The 23,792-nt window shown below is 40.8% G+C and overlaps 1 protein-coding gene and 1 pseudogene across 7 annotated transcripts in view; one reads left to right on the top strand and one right to left on the bottom strand.

Annotated features, from left to right (window-relative positions):
* DMD (dystrophin) overlaps positions 1-23,792 on the bottom strand; it is a 1,990,807-nt gene that overhangs the window by 209,331 nt on the left and 1,757,684 nt on the right. For all 7 annotated transcript variants that reach the window (XM_044235639.1, XM_044235638.1, XM_044235634.1 and 4 more), the window contains one exon: positions 22,426-22,504. In XM_044235639.1, the coding sequence (XP_044091574.1) occupies positions 22,426-22,504 (79 nt within the window). The remainder of the gene's footprint in view (positions 1-22,425; positions 22,505-23,792) is intronic.
* On the top strand, positions 1,216-22,166 carry LOC122897498 (annotated as a pseudogene).

The raw sequence follows: 23,792 nt of genomic DNA, 5'->3' as shown, positions 1-23,792 counted from the left end.
AAGCCTGCTTCTCCCTCTCCCATTCCCCCTGCTTGTGTTCTTTCTCTCACTGCCTCTCTCTCTGTCAAGTAAATAAGTAAAATTAAAAAAAAAACTGGGGGCAGATTATAAAAATAAATAATATAGCATTCATTGGAGACGGAATAGAAACCTCACCTATGGGGTTAACAGAAAGGCGTAAGGGAGAATTACTAGCCACAGGCTCTCAGCTTTTTGGAAAAAGGCCAATTCCAGTAATGGTTTTATGGGTACATTCTAATAAGGGGGCTCTACAGCAATATTTCTCCATCTTTCTTTTCTAAACCCCCCAAGTTCCCCTGCTAAGTATCTTTTTAGATATTTTTTTCCTAATCTTGCCCCCCTTGTCCCCGATGAGATTTTGATATCACAAATATACTGTGTATCTGTTGATGTACTGTGTGTATCTGTGCTTTACATAAAAAGAGTACGATTTTTCATCTCCCAGGAACCAATTTTTGTCCTTATGGGGCCAATACCATTTCCACTGAGAATACTTGATCTAGAAGGGGTGGTGGAGGCAGGGGAGACAAAGGGAAACCTCTTCTGTGCCTGCAACATGACCTCAAGCATGACACCCATCATGACCCTTGCGGTATTATTATTTTCATTTTGCAGATGATCCAACAGTTACACATGGAATAGTGTGCTAAGGTTCTAAGTCAGTAAGTATTAGATCCCAATATTGGTTTATTACTCAAGTCAGATGACTCAGGAAATGGATAAAACAAACATGCTGTGACTACTGGATGTTCCTTAGTGTAATCCTTCCAAACACCCAATGTGGTTCCGCAATTCCATTATTATACATGCAGAAAGTGAGGCTAAGAACAGGTCAGGCAACCAACTCAGGTCATGGCAGCTAGTAAAGGGCACATCCAGGATTATAACCAAGTCAAGTCTCGTCTCTGTGCTTTATTTCATCCTGCATGGTATGTAGCAGGCATCTCCAAGTATTTGCTAAACAACTGAGTGAACAAATTCATCTTAAAAAGAATATGATGTCTTCAAGTTCTTTACCCTCTCATAGCTAAATTTACCCTCTACGTGATTTCCACCAAATGATTTCCCAGGGGTTACTGGAACAACTGCGCTGATCCTGGAAGTCCTCTTTGGTATTCCCCATGGCCCTAGTGATGATTAGAAAGAGCTTCCTTTTGCCCTCCTGTCCTCTTTCTGCCATCTTTCCATGCCGCCATAATGGTTCACATGAATGTCCCGGCAGATGCTCTCAAGAACATTAACCATGCTGAAGAGAGAAGCAAATGCCAGGCTCTTATTAGGCCGTGTTCCAAAGTCATCACCTAGTTTCTCACTGTGATGATGAAGTATGGTTGCATTGGTGGATCTGAAATCTCTGATAATCACAGAGCTGAGAAAATGGCTATGAACCTCAGGGGCAGGTGACAAGTGTAGAGTGATCAGCCCTAGATCTGATGTACTATTCAAAAATGTAGAAAAATGCTGGAATTATCTGCTCCTGCCCCACCAGTTTGGTTTTATTGTCCTGAAAACCTTAGCTGCCATCATGGACCATGGAGAAACAAGATGAAAACACACAGGACGGAAACTCCTGGGATTCTTTTTCAAGGGATGTGCAAATAAAAGCCTGAGAGAAAGAAAAGAAAGAAAGAAAGAAAGGAAGGAAGGAAGGAAGGAAGGAAGGAAGAGAAAGAGCAAGATTGCTTTTATTCTGGTCAAAATCTGCCTCCCTGTAATCTGTCATCTCCAAGATTGGTCCTATTCTAGATATCTAGATAAATTAAATAATCTGATCAGTTGAGAGAAACTAATTTCAATAGACCTGAGACCTATTTTCATCTGAAAGATGAAAACAGACCCTGGTTCTTAAACAAACAAAGCAATACCTACCACCACCTCACTCAGTATTGAATACATTTTTACAGGGCACCTACTATGCACTAGGCACTTGGCAAAGTGCTGGCCCTAGTGCACCCATTAAAACCCAGTTCCTACTACTTTGCATTTTAGTTTCTGAGGATATTCTTCAATGAACACATCTAATATTCTAGCATTAAAATCAACCAACTGCTATCTACTGAACATACATTATGTGCTCAGCTCTGCATTTTAAAAAAAATTTATTTATTTTATATTTGCAGGCAGGGGTGGAGTAGGGTGGCTTATGGTAGGGCAAGAGCTCCTGACATGCCCCATGCCCTCAGGACATTATTATTTATATAAGATCAGGTTTTAGAAGAACATATATTCTAATGGAAGTGAAGCAGTTAGAGTCCCAGCGAGAAACAGATGGCACATTCTTATCAGCTAAGTTGAGGAGAATTTAGTAAAAGGGCTGGTTTGTGCAAATAAACAAAGAGGTTTGTGCAAGGTGTAGGGAAATCACAAGGGGTAACAGTAAAAACAGGGAACTATTAGCATACCTAGATTTGAAGGACAAGGACAGAGAGCCTTTATTGGAATAGAGTGGGGGAGGTGAAGGAGAAAGCAGGAGAAATAAAGGGAGAAGAGAGGGGTTAAGAGGGAGAGAGAAAAGAGAAAGAGAAAAAAAAGCGAGGATAATGGCCAGAGTTGTAGTAACCAGGAGAACGGAAGCCATCTTGGCCACAGTGCCCCAGAGGTAAACATGAAGTAGTTTGAGTTGTAATTCAAGTAAGCACTGGTACAGGAGCTAGAAGTAAGGCAAGGCAAGGAGCCAACTTGATAAGGGATGCAGCGCAGCTTTAGGTACCTGGGGCCCACCACAGGTGGGGATTTCAGGATAGAAGTCACTTCAGAGTGATTCCCCCTCTACTCACCTCTGGGAGGGTGGAGGAACCGGCATATTTATTTACTATTGCTTGAGGGCTACTCCTGGAGTATGGAGGGTGGTTGGGTTGGGTCATTAACTCTCTGGCCTGCCCCTTGTGAGCTGGTGAGCAAGGCCTCTGGCCAGAGAAAGCCTTGAAGGCCTAGTCACAGGTGTGTGTAGTTGAAAGCTGAGGTTTGGTGTGCTTGGGCACAGTGAATTCCAGAAGGTATACGGGAAAGGCCTTGACAACTTAGGCTACAGAAGATATGCGCTAAGAATGACGGAAAAGAAAGATGTAAGAAATCTGAGTTACTGAAGGATGTGTAGTCACCATTCCTGTGTATCTCTGGATTGCTTTGTGAGAACCTTATACACCTCTACTTTGTGTAAGCCACTGTTAATTCGTGTTTTCTGTTACCTGAAGTCAACCTTGCTTCTGACTAAATTACTCTCACCCATCCAGACCATCTACAGCTGCTCACATCATTCTTGGTTCACATTGTCAATGACTGAAGAGCATTCCATTAATGGCTGTACCATGATTTATTGAAGAAACACCCTCTTTGGGAAAATTTAGATTGTTTTCAGTTTTTCACTGTTGTAAGTCAGGCTGCAATGAACCTCTCTGTAGATAAATCTCTGCACACAGTTTTGCCAATTTTCTTAAGCAAAATTCCTAGAAATATATTTATTTCATTGAAGGCTATGAACACTTTAAAGGCATTTTATACAAATTACATTCCTGCCAGCAGGAGTCTTTCTTTATTGATCCAGGAAGAAAGGAAAAAATCCATTTTCTGCTGGTCAATGGTATTTAGTTGGTATAATTCTTAAGGCACATTAGATATACTGCCTGATACAGATTATTTGAGAACATGCTTCTCATACTCCTTCTTTCCATGACAGATTGTAAACTTTCTGAGTTCAGAGAGGCACTCAGCACATCGGCTTTCTGTCTCAAAGCCCAACCCAGCATCTTGAGAGGTGTGCGGATCAAGTCGAAAGTGTCTAGAACATAGATTCAGAAGAAATCGATTTGAGTTCCAACTCCACCATTACTCCCTGATCTTAAGCAAGTCTTGTTTTATCCTTGAGCCTTATTTATTTTATATGAAAAATAGGAATAATGATAGCTCCCTTGCTGAAAGGCTTTCAGGATAAAATGAGAAAATGGATATGAAATTGCTTTGCAAAATGTTAATCACCATACAAATAATGTTTGTAATCACATACCTATGGGATGTTGTCTGAATGTTGGTAATTCTAGAATCAATCTCTCTGCCTCAACTAAGCAGCAGTTGTCTTCAGCTCTTGCATCCATTCCTAACTACTGATAATGTGCCATATTCAAGATAAAGTGTAGTACAGAGAAATGTCTTTGAACCCGAACTGCTTGGGCTTACAGTATATTGTACTCTATCTTTGCCTAGACCAATGGCTTCTGCTCAACAGGTCCTTCATTCTCAGGTAGACCAGTTGTCCAATATTCATCAACAGGAATGATGAATGGATGAGTCCATATTTGATACAATGGGAAAGAGAGGGCCAGAGACTGTTTTACAATCAGAGGACTGTGATGATGTAAAGATAAGAATACTGTTCTTGCGCTACTATGTATAATGGATTGGAGGTAGGAGGGTGGAGTTTAGCAGGTAGTTCCCAAGTGAATTTGGTATCCACTTAGAGTGAGAAGTCACACATGACTCTGTACTTCCATGATTCAGTTACTAAGCAGCTGGGAATTTGGCAGAAAGAAATAATCTGGAAGGTAAATTTCAGATAAATTTCATACTTAGGTTAAAATATTTGGAAGGCGGGTCTTTTCACTGAGACTCAGGTGAAAGGACTAGACCATAAGTACTAGGTGGCAGCTGAAGCTATAAACCTAGCTGGACTCCTGCAGGAAAGGAGGCTGTTAAAAGAAAAGTGTACCCTGGGAAGTGGTCTGTAATCGGGATGCCAGTAAACAAAAAAAAACCCTCCAAAGAAAAACAGTACGGAAACTAGAATAAAGTAGGGTGAAACATGAGAAACAGAGCCAGATGGTGAGCCATTATGAGTACCAATGGGTTCCAGTGGACTAAGGTATAGAAGAGGAAGATCTATTTGGTCACAAGACCACTGGTGATCTCAAAGGGGCAATTTCGCAAGAGCAGTGAAGGCCGAACCAGATACAGAAGTTGAAACAGCTGGTAGATAGAAGGAAGTAGCAGGATTAGGTCCTAACCAAGCAGATGAGAAGTTGTGTGTGAAAGAAGAACATACAGGGACGGGGGAACATGTGATGGCTGGTCATCCCTCTCTCTCATTCTGTAAACCAGCCCACTCAATTCATGTATTTATGGAATTTGCTTAGTGTCTTCTCTAAAATATTCCATTACACACAAAAAAACTTATTTCCACCTTTTTCTTTTTTTTAGTTCCTGTGGTCATACTCAAGATTATAGCACAGTGCTGAAGTTTTCAAGTAGTTATCAATGCTGAATATATGTGTATGTATCTCTCATTTTTCCCTATTGTGATGGCTTTCTGTATGATTTGTATTTTCTTGTGAGGGGATGCGTCTAGTTCCGGTAGCAAGAGTAGGTTTTCCGTCGATTGCCTGAACGGCCGAGTTAAATTGAACACTTTTCAAAAACATTAAATTAAAATAAGAATAGTGCTTTATATGTCTGTATCATATATCAAAAGTAAAGATTCAATGAAAACTTTAAGATCACTTACTAAACTTTCAAAGATGGGCAGGTTTTCCATAAAGATTTCACCAGCAGAGACAGATGGGCTACATTCCAGAGGGGAAGGTCACAAGAGTGATGAATGAGACCTCTAATGTCTGCCCTAGCTGTGAAAATCTTTATGGCTAACTAAAATTCCTCACGAATAACAACCTGTAAATATTATATGAGCTGTCAGGCGAAGAGCACCGAGCTCTGGGACCATCGCACATGGTGAACAGAATACCACCCCATGGGATTTGTCAGTAGACTGCCAAGGCATTTAGCATATCAGGCTTCCATTTAATCTGGGAAGTCAAGAGTTCATACTAAACTACTCACCAATGTGACTGAGCTACAGAGATATAAACATTTCCAAGTGCTGCTGGGTGCATAGTCCTGCAAAATCTCTTTACCAATATTTGGAAGCATTGCTCATGAAATAAAATCTCCTTCAAACTGACTTACACAAAACCCCAAGAACGTCATTGTCATTATTGGGACAGTTAGAAAGAAATACACCTCCTAAGGCCAGCTATCGGAGGAGAGGTGTCTGTATAAATAAAGCCGTGACTGACTTATGCTCATGGAATGCCTGACTAATTCTGAACGGAACTGGCTGACAGTATTACCATAGCACTTTCCTCCAGGTAAAGGTGGCTATAGTCTTTAGGCCATCTGGGTTTAGCCAGTTACTAACAAGTCAGTGCAATATTGCCAGGTGCCTTTAGTGTCTCTCCAGATGTGCTTTTAATAGACGGCAGGCAGTCAACAGCATTTGCTGAATGCTCTCTGTGTGAACGGTATTGTATTAGGCACCAGGGAAATTTCAAGGAATGTAAAATTTGAAACCTAAGCCAGTAGGGAGCAACTCCAATATTAAAAACCAAATGACTATAGATGGGATGCACACCCATTTAGAAAGAGAGTGAGAAAGAGCTAAGGGTAGGACAAAAATTAAAGCAAAAAGAAGGTGGGGGAGATTACATTTTGATCCCAATACCTTCCTTCACTGTGAAACAACAAAACATCTATAACTGAGCCATAGCTTCCTGGCAAATAGTACCATTCCCAGCCCCATGACCTTGGGGTTGGCCATGTGACTTGCTTTGGCCAATGGGCCTTTAGCAGACATGATAGGAACAGAGGCCTGTACTCTAGTGCCCTGGTAATCTGCCAGGAACACATGCCCCAGGTGGCCTCTGATTCTTCAGCGTGGGCCTTGAAGGCTAACATATTTAGAAACAACCTGAATGAAACTAGCAGCCTAGAGCCAAACCCAGCCAACCTCCAACCTATAACCTGCAAACAGAGCTTCCCAAACTTTATCTAGATCATCTGAACTACAGTTGGCTTGTAGACCTAAACACGTGAGAACAGAAACTTTCTATTCTCATATAGGAGGAAGGGAGGAAGAGAGTGAGAGTGAGAAAGAGGAGGGTAGGCAGAGAGAGAGAGAGGGGTCAAAAGACATGAAAGGGGTGAAAGAAAAGAAAAATACTCCCAAGCAGCAGTCTACCCAATTTGTTACTTGCCACATTCTCTGCTGTCATCCAAGGATCAATGGGGATTACCCACTTTCATCTTTGTAGTTGAGACTTGTGGGTTGCCACTTTCTAGTTCCTAGAACCCTTTCTCTAAACCTGATCATCTGTAATGATTACAAATGTAAACTTGAATGTGTCATTAAACTTCCCCAGTCTGTTTTCTGTTCTGGGAGATGGTCTTACTCCTTATTTTACAGGGCTGCTATGAAGACATAGGCTAAAGCATGGAAAATGCTTCCTCAGTGTTAAGAGTACAAAGTGCGCCATATTTTTTGTATTCCTATTCCTACCCCCACTATCATCATCATCATCATTCATGTGGTGAGTCATCGGGATATTTCATTAACTAACTTACTGCCAGTGTGAAGAATCCTAGGGAAACCAGCCAAATGACACTCTATGATTCTAGAGTTAAAGTGACTGGTACACAATGAGCACAGGCATAGGCAAAGACTCCAGTAAACAATTCCTCTTTCTCCTTCTGCCACCATTTCCTGTCTCTTCAAAAAATTTTATGCAGTTCTCAGAGTAGTTAAATATGAGAGGAGACATATCTTTCTTTTGGCGTTCTGATGCTGGTGGCAACTATGAGAGTCAATGGTGTTTGACCATTTTATATGAATATTGCTTAGGAATTCAAAACAAACAGCTAAGTATTTTCAGAAAGACTTAGAACAAGACATTTTCATTTCAATGTCTATTTTTGGTTCTGATTTTTAAATTAAATTTCACATGACCAAAGTTACTATCTTTTTTTTCTATTTAAATTAGTGTGGCTTTTTCACAGTAGAGGAATGATTTGACCTCTTTAAGACCGAAGCCTTGTTGTCCTTTATTTTTCCCTAAGATAGCAAGGGTTCTGGTGAGTTTTTGTGTTGGGCTCCAGAAATACCAGAAGATTTGGTTCAAAACTTTTCCTCTTCACTTGCAACCTTTAATAGATCTATCTGCTCCAGACCTCCTGGACCAAGGCTTTTGTATCAGTCTCTTTCCCTTGATAGCTGGCCTAGATTAAGTTCTACAATACAAACTCTCACTTTTTACCTTTTGAGAATAAATCCCTTTGTCCTTAACTCACATTGCAAATGAGCTCATTCCATTCCTTTTCTAATTTTTTTCCTAGACATTTCGTGCTCAGATTTTCTCTTTCCAAGTCAAATTGTCCCCATGTTGACTAATCCTTCAATTATTCTCTCTCGTCTGCCTATTTCTAGCTCATTAAAACATTAGCACTCTCTAAAACCTATATTTATATTCATTATACATACATAAGAAATCCCTTTTCTGGACAAAAGGGCTATAAGGAGGCTACATGTAAAATTGGAAAGGGGGATATTCATCAAATCAGAATATATCCTGTGAACCTTGCTAAGTGAAAGAAATCAAGGGCCAAACTATGAGAAGCCTTCTTTGCTCAATTCTTCTCAAATGAAATCACTCTCTACCTTGGATTTGTACATAGCCTCAGAGACAATGTGCATTCACACTAGTTGTGATATATTTTGTAAGAGATATATACTTGGTCTTTGTCTGCAGTTGCTGACTCACAGTTCCCAAGACTCTTGGAATTTTCTGGGTGAAGAGTGATAAAGGTGAGTTTTATTATGTTAATGAAGTGACTTTTGGAAGGGCAAGACGGAACTTTGTCACCAGAGATATAACCTGTCTTTAGAGGGTTAGAACTTTCAGTCTCCATCTCTCCCCCAGACCTGGGGAGGCTGGAGAGGAGAGAAGCTGGGGTTGAATCCAATAGCCAAAGATTCAGTCCATAATTAGTATGCAATGAAGCCTCCATAAAAATTCAAAAGGCCAGGGTCTGGAGAGCTTTTGTGTTGGTGAACACATGGAAGTGGGGGGGGCGGTGTTCCTAGAGAGGTCATGGCAGCTGCACACCCTTCTCACATACCTCGCCCCATGAATCTCTTTCATTTGGATATTCCTGAGTTCTATCCCTTTATCATAAACCTGTGATCTTGGACGTATAATGTTTCTCTGAATTCTGGGAACAGCTCTAGCCAATTAATCAAACCCGAGGAGGAACTTCTGGTTTATAGCCAGTGGGTCAGAAGAAGTACAGGAAACAATCTGGATTTGTGACTGTGTGTGAAGTCCAAGGAGGACGTTGTGGAAACCTCCCATCTATAGTTGGCTGGTGAGAAGCCAGGCTTAGGACTGGCATCTGAAGTGTGTAGGGTGGGTGGGGGGAGCAGTCTTATAGGCCTTTACCCTTAACCTGTGGGATCTGATGCCATCTATGGGTCAGTGGGGTCAGAACTGAGTTGAACCTGCTGGTATGTGAGAATTCCTTGGTACTGTGTGGGAAGCACTCCCCTCCATGGAAATCGGACTCGGGAACCTCATTTACTATAAAGAATATCTCATTTCTCTTCCCATGGAATTAATTCCCTCCTTCCACTCTACTCTTACCATTCCTATTTATCACAACCATAGGTCACGTTTTTTTTTGTTATTTAAATAAGTCTTTCTCTTCTGTTTAGAATTTGAGCATCCCCAAGCCAGGATTCGGTCTTTCTCATCTTCCTATTCCAAATGCCTAGTGTTTGTTAATAAATATAGGAAGGAAGGCTACAGCCATAGTAAATTGGATTGGGTCACTTCTTAGCTCAGAACCCTCCTATGTCTTCCCTTCTTAGGAAGAAATTTCAAAGGTTTTGAACAACAGTTGACAAGACCTGTCTTGGCCTGGCTCTTGGTTGTTCACTGACCTCCTTACCCTTCACCATCTTGCTTCCTCAGATTCAGTCCTACTGAACTCCTTGTTGTTTCCCAAACCCCACTAAGCTTACTCTGTATCTCAGGGTCTTTGACATTTACTGTTTCCTCTACCTGGAACCCTCTGTATCTGCCTGGCTTGTTCTCTCACTTCTCTACTCAGATGCCACCCACATGACCCACATGACCCACATGACCACCCCATTTAGAAAAGTTCCCTTCCCCTATCACGTCTAGCCTGCTTTATTCTTCTCTGTCAAACTTATTATGACCTGACTGCCTTCTCCTATTACAACTGAAGCTCTATGAGAGAGGACTTTTCTTTCATTGACTGCAGTTTCCCCAGTACTTAGAACAGAGTCTGACCTATACTGGTCAATGAATGGACTAGTTGAATGACAGAATGAATCAAGTCTTAGCTGGCTGAAAATAAAGTGATGGTCATAATTTTTCCAAGACATTAGACTAGGCACTAGACTCCGTTCTTTCCTATTGTATTAGAGAGGGAATAATCTTCAGCATGCCCAGTTAGTCATTCAATCAAGGCATATCCTGTACTTATCTCCAAGATGTTGGATGAGTGACATTAAAAAAAAAAAAAGGAATGCATGCCCTTTACCCTTTTGGTGCTCACACTCCAACCCATTTCCTTTTATGATCTATTTTATCGACTGTCCTTCATTCTAACTCTTGTCTGTCATTGGTATGTGTGCTGCTGGACATAAGGTATAAGGCGAGAGGCTGACGTAATCTCATGCTGTCCTCAAAGTCCTTACTCATTAATGGAGGTCACAGGGTCAGATGTCTTAAATAATGATCATCACTACATACATTGGACAAAATCATCAGCCTCATAATAAAAGCAAGAGTAAATCTAATCACCCAGTGATAAGAATGAGCCCATTACAATGCCTTTTCCTCAGATGCTTTGAAATGCCTGTCAGTTACATTGTCTTCTCACAGATGGGGTTCCCCAGGTAACAGACTCTGAGACAATGTTTAAAGAGCAGGGTATTTAGGAAGGTATGCCCTTGTGATCAACACCTATGGAGGAAAGAAGAAGGAAGCAGGAATGGTGACCAAGAGAAGTCAAGCTAGGATGCAGGCCCAGTGACAGTCTCAGTGAATCCCACTGCAGATCCTGAAGTAGGATGTTAGAATTCTCCTGCATTAGGCCAAAATGGCCAGGTCTTTATCCTCCTGCAACCATTGGGAGCTACCCTTCGAAGGGGTGTGAGCTTGGCAGAGTCAGATGAAGCAAGTCCCCAAAGGACAGATAGCTGAAGGTTGTCTGTTGAGGATACTCCTCTTCACTGCATGGGGCCGGGGAGTTGTAAAAAAAGTAGGCTCAAATGACTCCTCACGCACAGGCCATTCTACTTAAGTGTTCGATGTGACCCAACTACCATGGCTACACATCGTCCAGGAGTCAGGTATACAGAAGTGGTTCTCAGCCAGGGACAATTTTGACTTCTAAAAGAAGGCATCCAGAGACATTTCTGGTAGTCACAACTGGGAGGGAGGGTACTACTGGCAGGGAGTTGGGGAAGGCCAGGGATGTTGTTAAATATCCTATAGCACACAGCACAGTCTTCTCAAAAAAGAATTGTCTAGTCACTCAGTCAAGAAAGCCTGGTTTCAATATAAACAGATTGTATATACGTGACCCAATCAGATGCTCTTTCTTGGAGAGTTTGATTGCAAAATATAGAGAAATTTAGATGGTCGAAAGTAGGAAAGTTAAAAAAAAGTTAGAGGGCTAAAGAAGAAAACAGAAGTCACAAGGCAGTCGAAACTATAAGGACAAGGTGGAGAGGTTATAGGAGAGGGAAACTATGATACTCTGGTAGTTTGAGTCTACAGCAGTAAAGCACATCAGGAGAGAAGCAAACACGCTTCATAGAGATTGCCATTCCCCATCCTCCCTTATGTTTCCAGGGGTCCCCCTCATCACCTAAGTCTATCCCCATTCCTTACAGTTCAAAGGACACAAAGCTCATCTGCAGTAGAATGAAATCAAGAAGACTATTACTGCTGATATCTAAAAGTATATTTAGGGGCGCCTGGGTGGCCCAGTGGCTTAAAGCCTCTTCCTTCAGCTTGGGTCATGATCCCAGGGTCCTGGGATCGAGCCCCACATTGGGCTCTCTGCTCAGCAGGGAGCCTGCTTCCCCCTCTCTCTGTCTCTCTACCTGCTTGTGATCTCTCTCTTTCTCTCTCTGTCAAATAAATAAAGAAAATATATTAAAAAAGTATATTTAAAAATTCAAGAGAATTATTTTTCTAGAGAGGGACAAGGGAGAGATAGAGGGAGAGGGAGAGAATCTTAAGTAGGCTCCATGCTCAGCATGGAACCCGACCCAGGGCTTGATCTCAGGATCTGAGATCATGACCTGAGCCAAGATCAGAAGCTTAACTGACTGAGCCACCCAGGCACCCCTCAAGAAAATGGTTTTTATTTTATTTTATTTTATTTTTTAAAGATTCCATTCATTTATTTGAGACAGAGAGAGTGAGTGAGCAAGCATGTGCTGGGCTGGGTGAGGGATAGGGGGAGGGAGAAGCAGGCTTCCCACTGAGCAGGGAGCCCGATGCAGGGTTTGATCCCAGGACTCCAGGATCATGACCTGAGTTGAAGGTAAATGCTCAACCGACCGAGCCACCCAGGCTCCCCAAGAGAATGGTTTTTAAATTAGCAACAGTTTATGTAAGTCTACAAAAGAACAAAATGCCTTTATTCTCACCTCAAAGTTCTCACCAAAAAGTATTTTGTAATCCCAAGCTGGTTGTGTTCTGAAAATGGAAAACATCCAAATGGAAAAACTAAAGTAATGATTTTTGCCCACAGGGATGTGATTCCACCATTTCTGTTGTGCAAAGCTTTGTATTTTGGGACAGATGACAAAATGTTACCTTAGGCCAAACTCACAAATGCCTTCATTTTCTGGAGAGTGTAAAAATATACCTTTCAGAGCCAGCATTCCGCTAAAATAGTGCCCATGTATCATGACACTGGCTCAGCGCTGTGGTGCTGCTCAGTGTCCTAGGTCCCCTTGAGGCCCAGAGAAATCCATCACGATGAGGAAAACAAGAAAGAAACAACCATTTGCTTAGTTTCTGCCATATCACCAGACTAATCTCCAGGAAGGTATGTGGCGGAACAGTGGTTGTGATCAAGCTGAATGTCACTATTGGCCTCTACCATCAGATTATGCATGGGGTAGCACAGTAGTTTCATCCAGTCTGGGAGATGTTAATGCTGTTGGTGTTCCCCTTAGAACTCTTTCCCTGCTGAGGCACCCATACCCAGCTGCCATGAGTGTTGATTGCTACGCGTCCACTGGCCTCAGCTTCAGAGAACCTTCCTCAGTGGAATGGGAACTGTTGTCCCCCGCTCCCCAGAAATCCACAGCCAATGCCTGACTGACAGGGGGAAACAAAGACTCAGCTCCCTTCCTTCAAAATGAGGCCAACTCTGTGGCACGCTGTGTGTTCCAGAGTGCCCTAGAGGGGTCAGGCCAACGTTCGTCTCCACTGCCTTGCTTAGCTTGACTCCATCACCAGCATAATCCCCACCACATCCTCCCTCTCTCAGCCCACTTTACCCATGAGCTGCTGTTGAGGGAAATTACTTGTACAGGAATCTATTTCTATGAAACATGACTTAAGGCTGTGGTGACCGACCATCCCCATACATTCAGCACTGAGATTTCCCGAGGTGCAGGAATCTCACCGTTCGAACCAAGAACATTCCAGACAGACACACCAGGACCAGTGGTCATCCTAACGCAAGGCGGATATATATTTGGATCTTGAGCTTTGTCTCCATGACTTTGGGTAATCAGAATAACAGTGATTTGGTGGTGTGCTGGTAAACCAGCTACACACACACACACACACACACACACACACACAAAGAAAAACAAGTCTTGATTTGCTATATTTGCCAATTTTGTTGGGGTCTGTAGTCACACTATGGCTGATTTCAAGCTACCAAAGGTCACTTTAACAACCAGCTCACAATTGCTATGTATTTAACAACTGGCTCTTCCAGGCCAGTCAAGCCAGCTCCAGTATACAAATTCCCATAGAAGAAACAGAGAACTTTCCAAAGCTTTCTCATATGTCCAAATCAATGGATACAGAGGGAAGAAGATGCAAAACTTTGTTACTGAGCTTACTCTGAAGCAAATGAATTTAGGTCTTTGTAAAGAATATAAATTTGAGCTCAAGGAGAAACGGCCACAGAAGTGGGCTTTGAGAAAAGAGTTTAATTATTATCACTGTGACTGCTTCTTGTGGGCCTCTGGAAGGCTACCTTTGAACTTATGGAGCTGTTACCAGCATCCCTGATAAGTTACAAGGCATTTGTCTCAAATTCCCAACACTTGCGACAGCATGTGACTGCTGAAGAAATTGGCCCAAATTATTTTGCCCTGAGATTTTTCCCTGATAAGGAAGCTTTAGGTTGAAAATCATCTCACAATGTAGCTGCAAGCTTCTCCCTGACATATCACAATGGCTTCCTTAAGACTCTTTGAAGCTTTAAATTACTGGCCTACATGTATTTCAAATTCATCCATCCCCTGAGGACAATGGCAGAATAGATTGGAGCACTGTTAAGTGAAATGTCAGCAATTATTAGACGTGGTTAAAGTTTTTCCCCCCATCTTCTTTATTAAGTGTGTGAGTGGGAGGAGGCTGTGGGGTGTGGGGATACAGGGATGAAGATTTGGTAATTCTCAAAATGGAAACAAATTTTTAGTCCGATGTAGCAAGGGGAAACTGTGAAGGCTTGGATTGTTTTCAGGAGACAAAGAGTTAGCCAGGGATTTGATTAAGGCACTTAAGAGGATAAAGCCTGCGGGAAACAACTGATCAATTCTTTCTTTTTACAGTGCCTCACAGTCTGAGAACAAGAAGATCACTCAATGAAACTCATAGCTTTTAAATTCAGAACAAACAGTAAAAAGAAAATTTGTCCTAGCGTTCCATAGCCATCAACAGAGAGTAAGATTATAAGAGGTCAGTGGGTCAAAAGCTAGAGAATAAAAATCCTTACTATTATTGTTCTTTTCCTTTATCAAATTAATATACATTTATTATTAAAAAACTGAAAAAGTTAAAAAAAATGCAATAGCTCTTTGCATTCTGATGGTTTTCAGTCTTGTTGTCAGGTGTCCCCTTATGTTGTTTTTATTTTCTAATAGAGTTGCGATCATACTGTAATTGTGAAGTCTGATTTTTTTCCTTAATGTACAGCACAGGAGAGTTTTATGAAAAGAACCATGTCAAGTTCTGAATGTTATTAGTCCTTGCTCAGAGGCAACACGAAAGGTCACATTATTTATTGAGTGTCTACTATGTGATAGTCACTATGCTAAATCTCATGCCACTGTGTATTAGTGATGTCAGGAGGAAATTTACTTCTTCTTTTGGATATAAAACATAATTCACTCTGTAAATGATTTCACTGAACATCTACCAAGTACAGTTACCATGTTAGATGCTGGAGAATATAAACCCATCCTGTCTTAGCAGAGATTAGGGGCTGCTCATCAATTCCTCAACCATTTATTAGTTGTACAAATAACAATCGAGTTTGTATACTGTGAAAAACTCTGCCCTTTCAGATTAGATTCATGAAAAACATCTTTGGGAAGGAGAGGAACTAGTTACACATAATTAAAGACAAAAAAAAATGAATGATACTTTCACATCTAGTTTGACTTTAATAGGCAGATATAAAGTTATACTGTCAAGTTGATAATGATAACGACACCAATGATAGTAGCAATCACTTATATATCACCATGTGCCAGGTACTGTTCCATATATTTTATGTAGGCTCCAATACTCAGCATGGAGCCCAGTGCTGGGCTTGAACTCATGACCCTCAGATCAAAGCCTGAGCTGAGATAAGCATCGGTTGCTCATCGGACTGAGCAACCTAGGTGACCCTGTTCTATATATTTTACATAAAATATACACACAGTGTATGTGTGTGTGTGTATATATATATACATACATATAGTAACTATTGGATCTTCAGTATAACCCTATGAGGCAATGTTACCATATTTTATTGAATTCAAAACTTCATTGGACATTAGATACATTCTGATTTCAGGACTTTTATAATTGTGGCAAGGGACTATGTCTCACATTTGATAAAATGTTACTATTATCCCCATTTTACAGATGAAGATAAGGAGATGGAGTATCTGACCAGTACTTGAACCCTGTCAGCTTAGTTCCAAAGGCTATAATCTTAACCAATATCCCAACTGAGATAACACTTGAACCCAGAGGCATTCAGAGAAAATACAGGCTCTGTAAATCAACTTGGTATGGCCCAGGCCAAGAGAAATGGAAGAGAGAAATCTGCAGATGAACTAGATGATTGTGGGCTTCAGTGTTGTTATCAATGGGTAAGGCCGTGTGATACCTGGCTTACGAGTTCAGAAACTGGGTTCCAGTCCCACATCTATCACAACCACATATGTGACCTTGGTGATGTCATTTTATCTTTCTGCACATATTCTGTCTTCTGTAAAAATAAAGGTAGGGGTGGTATAATTCAGTGCCTTTCAAAATTTTTGGACTGCAACCCACAAAAGGAAAGCATTTCACTTTCTGTTGTAGCACACATATATGCATATGTGCACGTGCACACACACACACCTAACTGAAACCAAAGTGTCGAAACAATACGTAATGTTGCTTGTGAAATGTACTCTGATGTTTTCTCATCCCTTCCATCCCATTTAAAAATTGTTGGTTGCAAGTCATTAAATTGATTTCATATTCACTAATGAGTACTTTGAAAACAACTCATATAGATGCTCCCTTAAACCTCTCTCCAGTTAGGAAATTCTACAGGGGTGGAGGTGGGAGCCAGAAACCTCAGCAAAGAGAAAGTTGACCCTTCTGCCTTTTAAATAACTCATTTTCTTTTTAATTGGATCGTGTTCTTACTACCTTCAGCAGAAAGTTCTCATCATTAAACCATTTGGCAAATACCACTTTAGGGCAAAGATTCCTATACTTTGTTTCATGGCACGTTCAGTGAGAAGTTAATTGGTATGCCTGAAAAAGACTTCTCTAGTCACGTAAGTACGTAGAAGAGCTACTGACTTTATCCTCTTCTTAGTGTTTCCATGTAGAGTAAAAGCTGCAACAATTTCAACAACAAAAAAGAAACTTTCTTAACTTTATAAGCTACTGTTTTTCCAATCTTATTGACCCCAAAGTGATTTTTTTCATGGAAGAGTTATTAACATCATATAGAACATTAATGTTCTGAGGAATATGGTTGGAAAATGCTACTTTGGGGTATTCTAGAACTGGTAAATTATTTTACACTTGTTATTTAAATTCCAGTTAGTTAATACACAGTGTTAAAGTAGTTTCAGGTGTACAATATAGTGATTTAGCACCTCCATACATCAGCCCATGCTCACCACAAGTGCCCTCCTTAATCCCTAGAGTTAATAGTCTGTTTCTTGGTTCACTTTTCTCTCTCTTTTTTCTCCCTTTTGCTCTTCTGTTTTCTTTTTTTTTCTTTTAAAGATTTTATTTATTTCTTTGACAGATCACAAGTAGGCAGAGAGGCAGGCAGAGAAAGAGTGGGGGAAGCAGGCTCCCTGCTGAGCAGAGAGCCCGATGCGGGACTCAATCCCAGGACCCTGATCATGACCTGAGCCGAAAGCAGAGGCTTTAACCCACTGAGCCACCCAGGAGGTACGGTATTTGACTTTCTCTGACTGACTTATTTCACTTAGCATAATACTCTCTAGCTCCATCCATGTGGCTGCAAAATGTAAGATTTTGTAGAACTGGTAAAACATTAAGGCAACTCTAAGTTCTTCTCACTCTTACAGAAGGGTTTCTACCTTTATTCAAATATATAGTTTTCCTTGGTGAAGTAAAACTTAAACTAGAAGCTCAGAGAACCAAGAAAATTGACACAAAAAGATCTCAGTCTCCTTTAAAAATAGAAAGCTTTTAAATTCTTGAGGATAGGGGCGCCTGGGTGGCTCAGTGGGTTAAGCCGCTGCCTTCGGCTCAGGTCATGATCTCAGGATCCTGGGATCGAGTCCCGCATGGGGCTCTCTGCTTAGCAGGGAGCCTGCTTCCTCCTCTCTCTCTCTCTGCCTGCCTCTCTGCCTACTTGTGATCTCTCTCTGTCAAATAAATAAATAAAATCTTTAAAAAAAATTCTTGAGGATAAATTCTTGAAGATAATTTTAAATGGACAATTTTCAGACTACTATTCCAGTAAATACTATAGTACTTTCTTGATCATTGACATTTGAAGACATGGGCACTATACCTTTTTACTATATATTCTTTTTAAAAAAGATTTTACTCATTCATTTGAGACAGAGAGAGCACAAGGAGGGGGAGAAGCAGAGGGTGAGGAAGAAGCAGATTCCCCACTGAGCCAGGAGCCTGATGCAGGGCTCGATCCCAGGACCCTGAGACCATGACCTGAGCCGAAGGCAGACGCTTAACCCACTGAGCTATCCAGGCGCCCTCCCCTACTATATACTTAAATACATGTATTAATCCTAGCAGTGTGATTCAAAATTGTGTATAAACACAATATATTTAATTTATACGATTTTAAAAAATCACAGTTACCAATTTCTCCATTTTCTTGGTTTAAGTTATTGAAGTCAATTACAAGTGGTAGAGGGGCTCCTGGGTGGCTTTAATTTTAGTTTTTTTAACTTTAATTTTTGGCTCAGGCCATTATCTCAGGGGCGTGGGATCAAGCCCTGGGACAAGCCTGGTCTTGGGCTCTGTGTTCAGCTGCAAATCTGCTTGGGGTTCTTTCCCTTTTCCTCTCCTTCCCACTATCCTCCTCCTTCTGCATGCTCTCTCTTTCTCTCAAATAAATAAATATGTAAAATCTTTTAAAAAGAAGTGTTAGAATATTGGGGTGTCTGTCTGGCTCAGTCTATGGCAAGTGTGACTCTTGACCTCTGGGTCATGAATTTGAGAACCAAGTGTGGTGTAGAGAACCCAGTGGGGTGTAGAGGTTACTTAAAAACAAAATCTTAAAAAAAGTGGTAGAAAACTAATGCTAGAATTAAAGGTGAGCTAGCGTCTAGCAATGGATAAGGGTCATATTTTACAATGTTTTTCTCTTCTCATTTCTCTCAGATCTAAGATAAAAGGAACAACTTCTTTAACAAGTAGAGATTGGGCCACCAAGAAAAAACAGTGAATACTTTTATTTAGTAAAAGCCTGCCTGTCTCTACTGAGAAAAACACAAAGACAGTTGGTAATGTAATTTTCAAAGGGGAATGTGTGTGTGTGTGTGTGTGTGTGTGTGTGTGTTTGTGTGTGAGAGAGAGAGAGAGAGAGACGAAGGAGTGAGAGACAGTGAGCATGTTTGGGGGGACAGTTAGTGGCTCACATTTACTTCTCTTTGTAATTTCTAAGCCTCAGAAATCATCCTATTATTATTCCTAGTAACCTGGAAGTGAAGTACTAGACATTCTGTCAATTCAAAATCATTTAATATGGCCTTAGTGGTATTTTTTTCAAACATATTTTTGTTTGTTTGAGGGGGGAAAGTCTTTTGCTTTCACAGAACACAATTTAACAGCAGGTAAGTGACATCAGAGATACCCTGCCTCAAATGTGGGTTTGATGGGGCACCCAGTTTGGGGAGCAGGTCTCTGACGGTCCATGGGCCAGTACATATCAAAGCCATACAAAGGTAAACATGCCTTAACAGAGCAGTTCTGCATTTAGGCATTTCTCTTGTAGAAAGAATAGGAGATGTTTGTGAAGGTGCACAAAGGATGTTAGTCACAAAGTTGGATATAATAGTGAAAGATTTGAAATGACTTTAATATTGAGTAATTCAGAAGTGTCTCGGTAAATCCAGCACGGCCCGAGAAGGGAATACTACCCAGCCATTTAAGAAATTACTCTGTAGAGGAATATTTAAGCACACAAAAATATTTTTATTACAGTTCTAAGGGAAAAAAGAAGGCCATAAAATGGTAATGTGTTTTTATTCCTGTTTGATTTAAAAGAAGGGCATCTGAATACACACGCATACACACAACCCCTGAGAGAAAGACAGAAAGTATATGAAGTCCATTTTTTATGGTGGTTCTCTCTGAGTGGTGGGATTATGGGTAATTTTTTCCCTCTGTACTCTCTGCTTTCTAAAATTTCCTTCGGGGGGCATATATTAATTACCTCTGTAATTTTTTTAAAAAGGCAACATAAAGAAATAGTCTTCATTCAGTCTTTAGGCTTGCATCCTATTTCTAATATCCTTTACACCAAACCAGTATTTTTTGATATTCACAAGCAAAGCTTCTAAGCATATATTGATATTCCACATGAGTAAGAAATTGGTGACTCCTAGGGCTGGCTCCATTTAAGCAGGTATATGAGTGTCATTCTGAGCGTCTGTGTCTATTAGCCTGACCTTTCTGGAAGTGGGCACTGGTGTGATATTGTTTAAAAGGTGTAAAGATGCTCCACCTGGCCCTTCAGAGTTCTTCCCTCACAAGTCAGAGATTATGGCTGACGTTCTACCAACAGAGAATCATTCCTCAGACTTACAGCTTTTCACCCTATTAAAATGCAAATAACACAGGAGAAGTACACATTAAACTTTACCTGTCACCTGGATTAAATAACGTATCATTTTCTGAAAAGAAGTTTTAATGGGGAAGACATGGGAATTTGGGTGGGGCAGGCAGACAGAATAAAGGATGAATGAATACACCTGGCATCTGAGGAGTAATTAATATTCATAAGAGTGATATTTTTGTTTATGGCTTCTGAGTCGCTTACAAATATGTTATCACGTTTAATCTCAATGAAATCCAATAGAGTGGCAGTCACCAAGGTGACTTAAGCAGACCAGAGATTTGGATAAGTATAGAAGACAAAATACTCAGGCCTCGTCATTATCCTAGAGGTACTCCTAGAAACGGTGATTCCACTTGATTGTGTACATAGCTTTCACCTGCCCCTCCTTTCTGCCCATCCTAAGCATGTGCGATACTGTCCAAATAACGACTGCATGCCATCGTTAGGTTAGTAAGGTTAGACGCAGTCAGCAGTCAAGAACGTAAGACAGTTTCTTACTCAATACACTGTCTATGTATAACAAAAAGACAGGACTATTGCCTTCTAGGCATTTTTGTTTTAAAGGACAAGAACCAATTGGAGATACATGAACGTATCTAGTCAAATACTTTAAAATGTGAGCAAAGGGGCACCTTGGTGGTGCAGTAGCATCCGACTCTTGGTTTTGGCTCAGGGTACAATCACAGGGTCATGGGATCGAGCCCCGGGTCAGGCTCCACGCTCAGCACGGAGCCTGTTTTGAGATTCTCTCTCCCTCTCCCTCAGTCCCTCCCTACTGGGCATATGTGCTCTTTCTCTCTCAAATAAATAAATCTTTAAAAAAAAAAGCAAGTAATGATCTCTTTCTCAACCTATGGGAAATGGAAAACAAAGGAAAGAATGATAAAATGACAATAAAAGAAGGTGGCAGGAGGGTGAAGGGCAATCATACAGAATTACTTCCTGTCTAAAAGACACATAAATTAAATGACAGTCCAGTGTTGTGCCTAGAACAGACTCTGGAACCAACCTGGGTTTGAATCCTGGCTGTCAGTCGATCTCTGTATGACTGTGCCTCAATTTCCCCCATCTTTAGAATGGGTATAATACTAGCATCTATCTCAGAGCATGCTATGAGGGTTAAATGAGTTCATATTTGTAACATTGCCAGGCACAAAGTAATTGCCTTAAAATGATGGTTAGGCTCTCATACATACTCATGTATGACAAGAACTATGCCAAAATGTTAGCAGATGTTAAACTCCATGTGGTAGAAATATGGCTTTTCAAATAGAAAAAACCCCTCAACATCTACACTTTTGTAATCAAAGGAAGAGTGGTAGAAATTAATAACATCAATCAGAGGACAATAGGAGCTTGACAATTTAATATGTACTGTTATATTAATAGGATGTTCCAATGGTAAACCATCCATTACCTAAGGATGTTACTTTCAGTATTTATTATAAAATATGTAATATTTATCAATAATATATATTAATAATATAACTAGTGACACAAATATAATCAATAAAGGAGTAAAGCTTAAGTAAAGAGAATGAAGACTGATCAAGGATAAAAGAGCAGTGAGAATAGTTAGGGAGAGCAAACCCAACAGGCTGAGCTTGCAACTTGGAGGCAGAAAGTATTTAATGAATTACGTAGAGATAAAGAATTATAGATTCCCAGTAACACATATTGAATGATCCCGTCATAATTACACGGTATCCTAATTACCAGCTTACGAAGTGAACCGCTATAAGCAGAACTAAAGATTCAAAAATATTACCAAAGTTAGCACTGGAGAGCACACTGCAGGAAACAATTATGCGTTAGCTGAAGACTGGACAAAATGATCTAATCGGACCTCCTCTCCCAACCCTCTAGATTCTCCGCGCCCCCCCCAAGTTGTATCTCAGGATGATTTACGCCTCCAGTGCACTTGGCAGAGATGATTGTAATTCAGCTCTTCATTCTTTGCTACCAAGATGCAATGAAGACATTAAGCAATGAAAGGTGACAGCAACTTACTGGAAAGGAAGTGCTGGGACGCGGGCCCAAAGTCCCTGTGGGCTTCGTGCAGCTGCCTGATGCGGTCCTCAACAGCCACCTGGGAGGAAGAGGAGAGAAATGATGTTCTCTCATCACATATAATGAGGAGCAATTAAAAACAATGTATCCTTTTCGGTAAGATCTTTTGGGCCTCAAAAGCTGGAACACTAAAGCAACAATTTGTAACCCCGGTTTTAATATCCGCTTACCATAGATGGCCTCCGAGACCCAATTTTATCAAACCAAGGCCAAACAGAAAGGATTTGCTTTCTTGATAATGTTATAATGAGATTCCCCCCCACACACACACTCTTACTCATTGGCAGACACAAACGAACTACTATTCCAATGAGCACCATCAAAAATGTAAACTCTAAATCTTCCATGGAGAGGTTAGGGAGGTTGTCATTCCCTGTTCCACATGATGACTAAAGGAGCTCAGAAAAGGCATATGTTTTGTCTTAGTCTGTTGTTTTGGACTCATGTATTTTGGAACCCTATTGATGATTGATGGATCACTGAGTGATAATTAACAAGTAACCAATAGTTGATTTTTACTCAAGTATCAAAGAAGTGGAGGCAAGGCTTAAATACAGCCTACAGGGGAGAAAATGAGATCAAAGAAATTTTCAGATTTTAGTTTTTAGGAGACTTGAAAATTAGTACGAAGTATATCTTTACGTGGCATGAGATAAAAATTACCACTCTTTTTTTTTCTCTATTGGGTTTTTCTGTAATACATGGACACCATCCTGATAGCTTAGTGAATTCCATTCTGGGTGGGGAAAAAGGAAGAATTTTACAGGTGAAATGGTATACTTTGCCATCTGGCATTCTGCCAGCCGGATATTAGTGGTGACCCCAGGTCTGTAGGATCCATAAATCTGGATCTTAATTTGGTTCTGAAAAGCCTATGCTAAAAAAGGGGTTGATCAGTTCCTGCCCAGAGCCAGCAAACCTTGAGTGGGTTTGCTCCTATGGTGTGGATAATTCCCTGGAGATAAAATGAGTATTAAATGGATCAGAAATCTGGCTCAGGTAGTCTGGTCTAAAGCCGACTCCGACCTTGCACTATCAGTCAAGGGCCTGACATAGATTGAGAACAATCTTCTTTTTTACCTTCTCCTAGCCTTGCCCATCTTTGCTGGGACCAAATATTTGGCAAAGCATGTGGAGTTCCAAACAGTGCGGGATTTGCCTCACTGTTACACTCAGGAAAGCATGAAGAACACTTCAGACATCCTTCCCAGTCGTATGACCCTGCGTTACCAGCCAAACTCAACCTGCCCGTCCTGCTCTATTCCATCCAGTGTAACACTTGTAGGACTTGTTCTTGCTGTTCCTCC

Source organism: Neovison vison, chromosome X (genome assembly GCF_020171115.1).
Source record: "Neovison vison isolate M4711 chromosome X, ASM_NN_V1, whole genome shotgun sequence".
Classification (NCBI taxonomy): Eukaryota; Metazoa; Chordata; class Mammalia; order Carnivora; family Mustelidae; genus Neogale; species Neogale vison.
The sequence above is the reverse complement of the archived record's forward strand: the minus strand, read 5'-3'. Positions and strand labels throughout refer to the sequence as shown.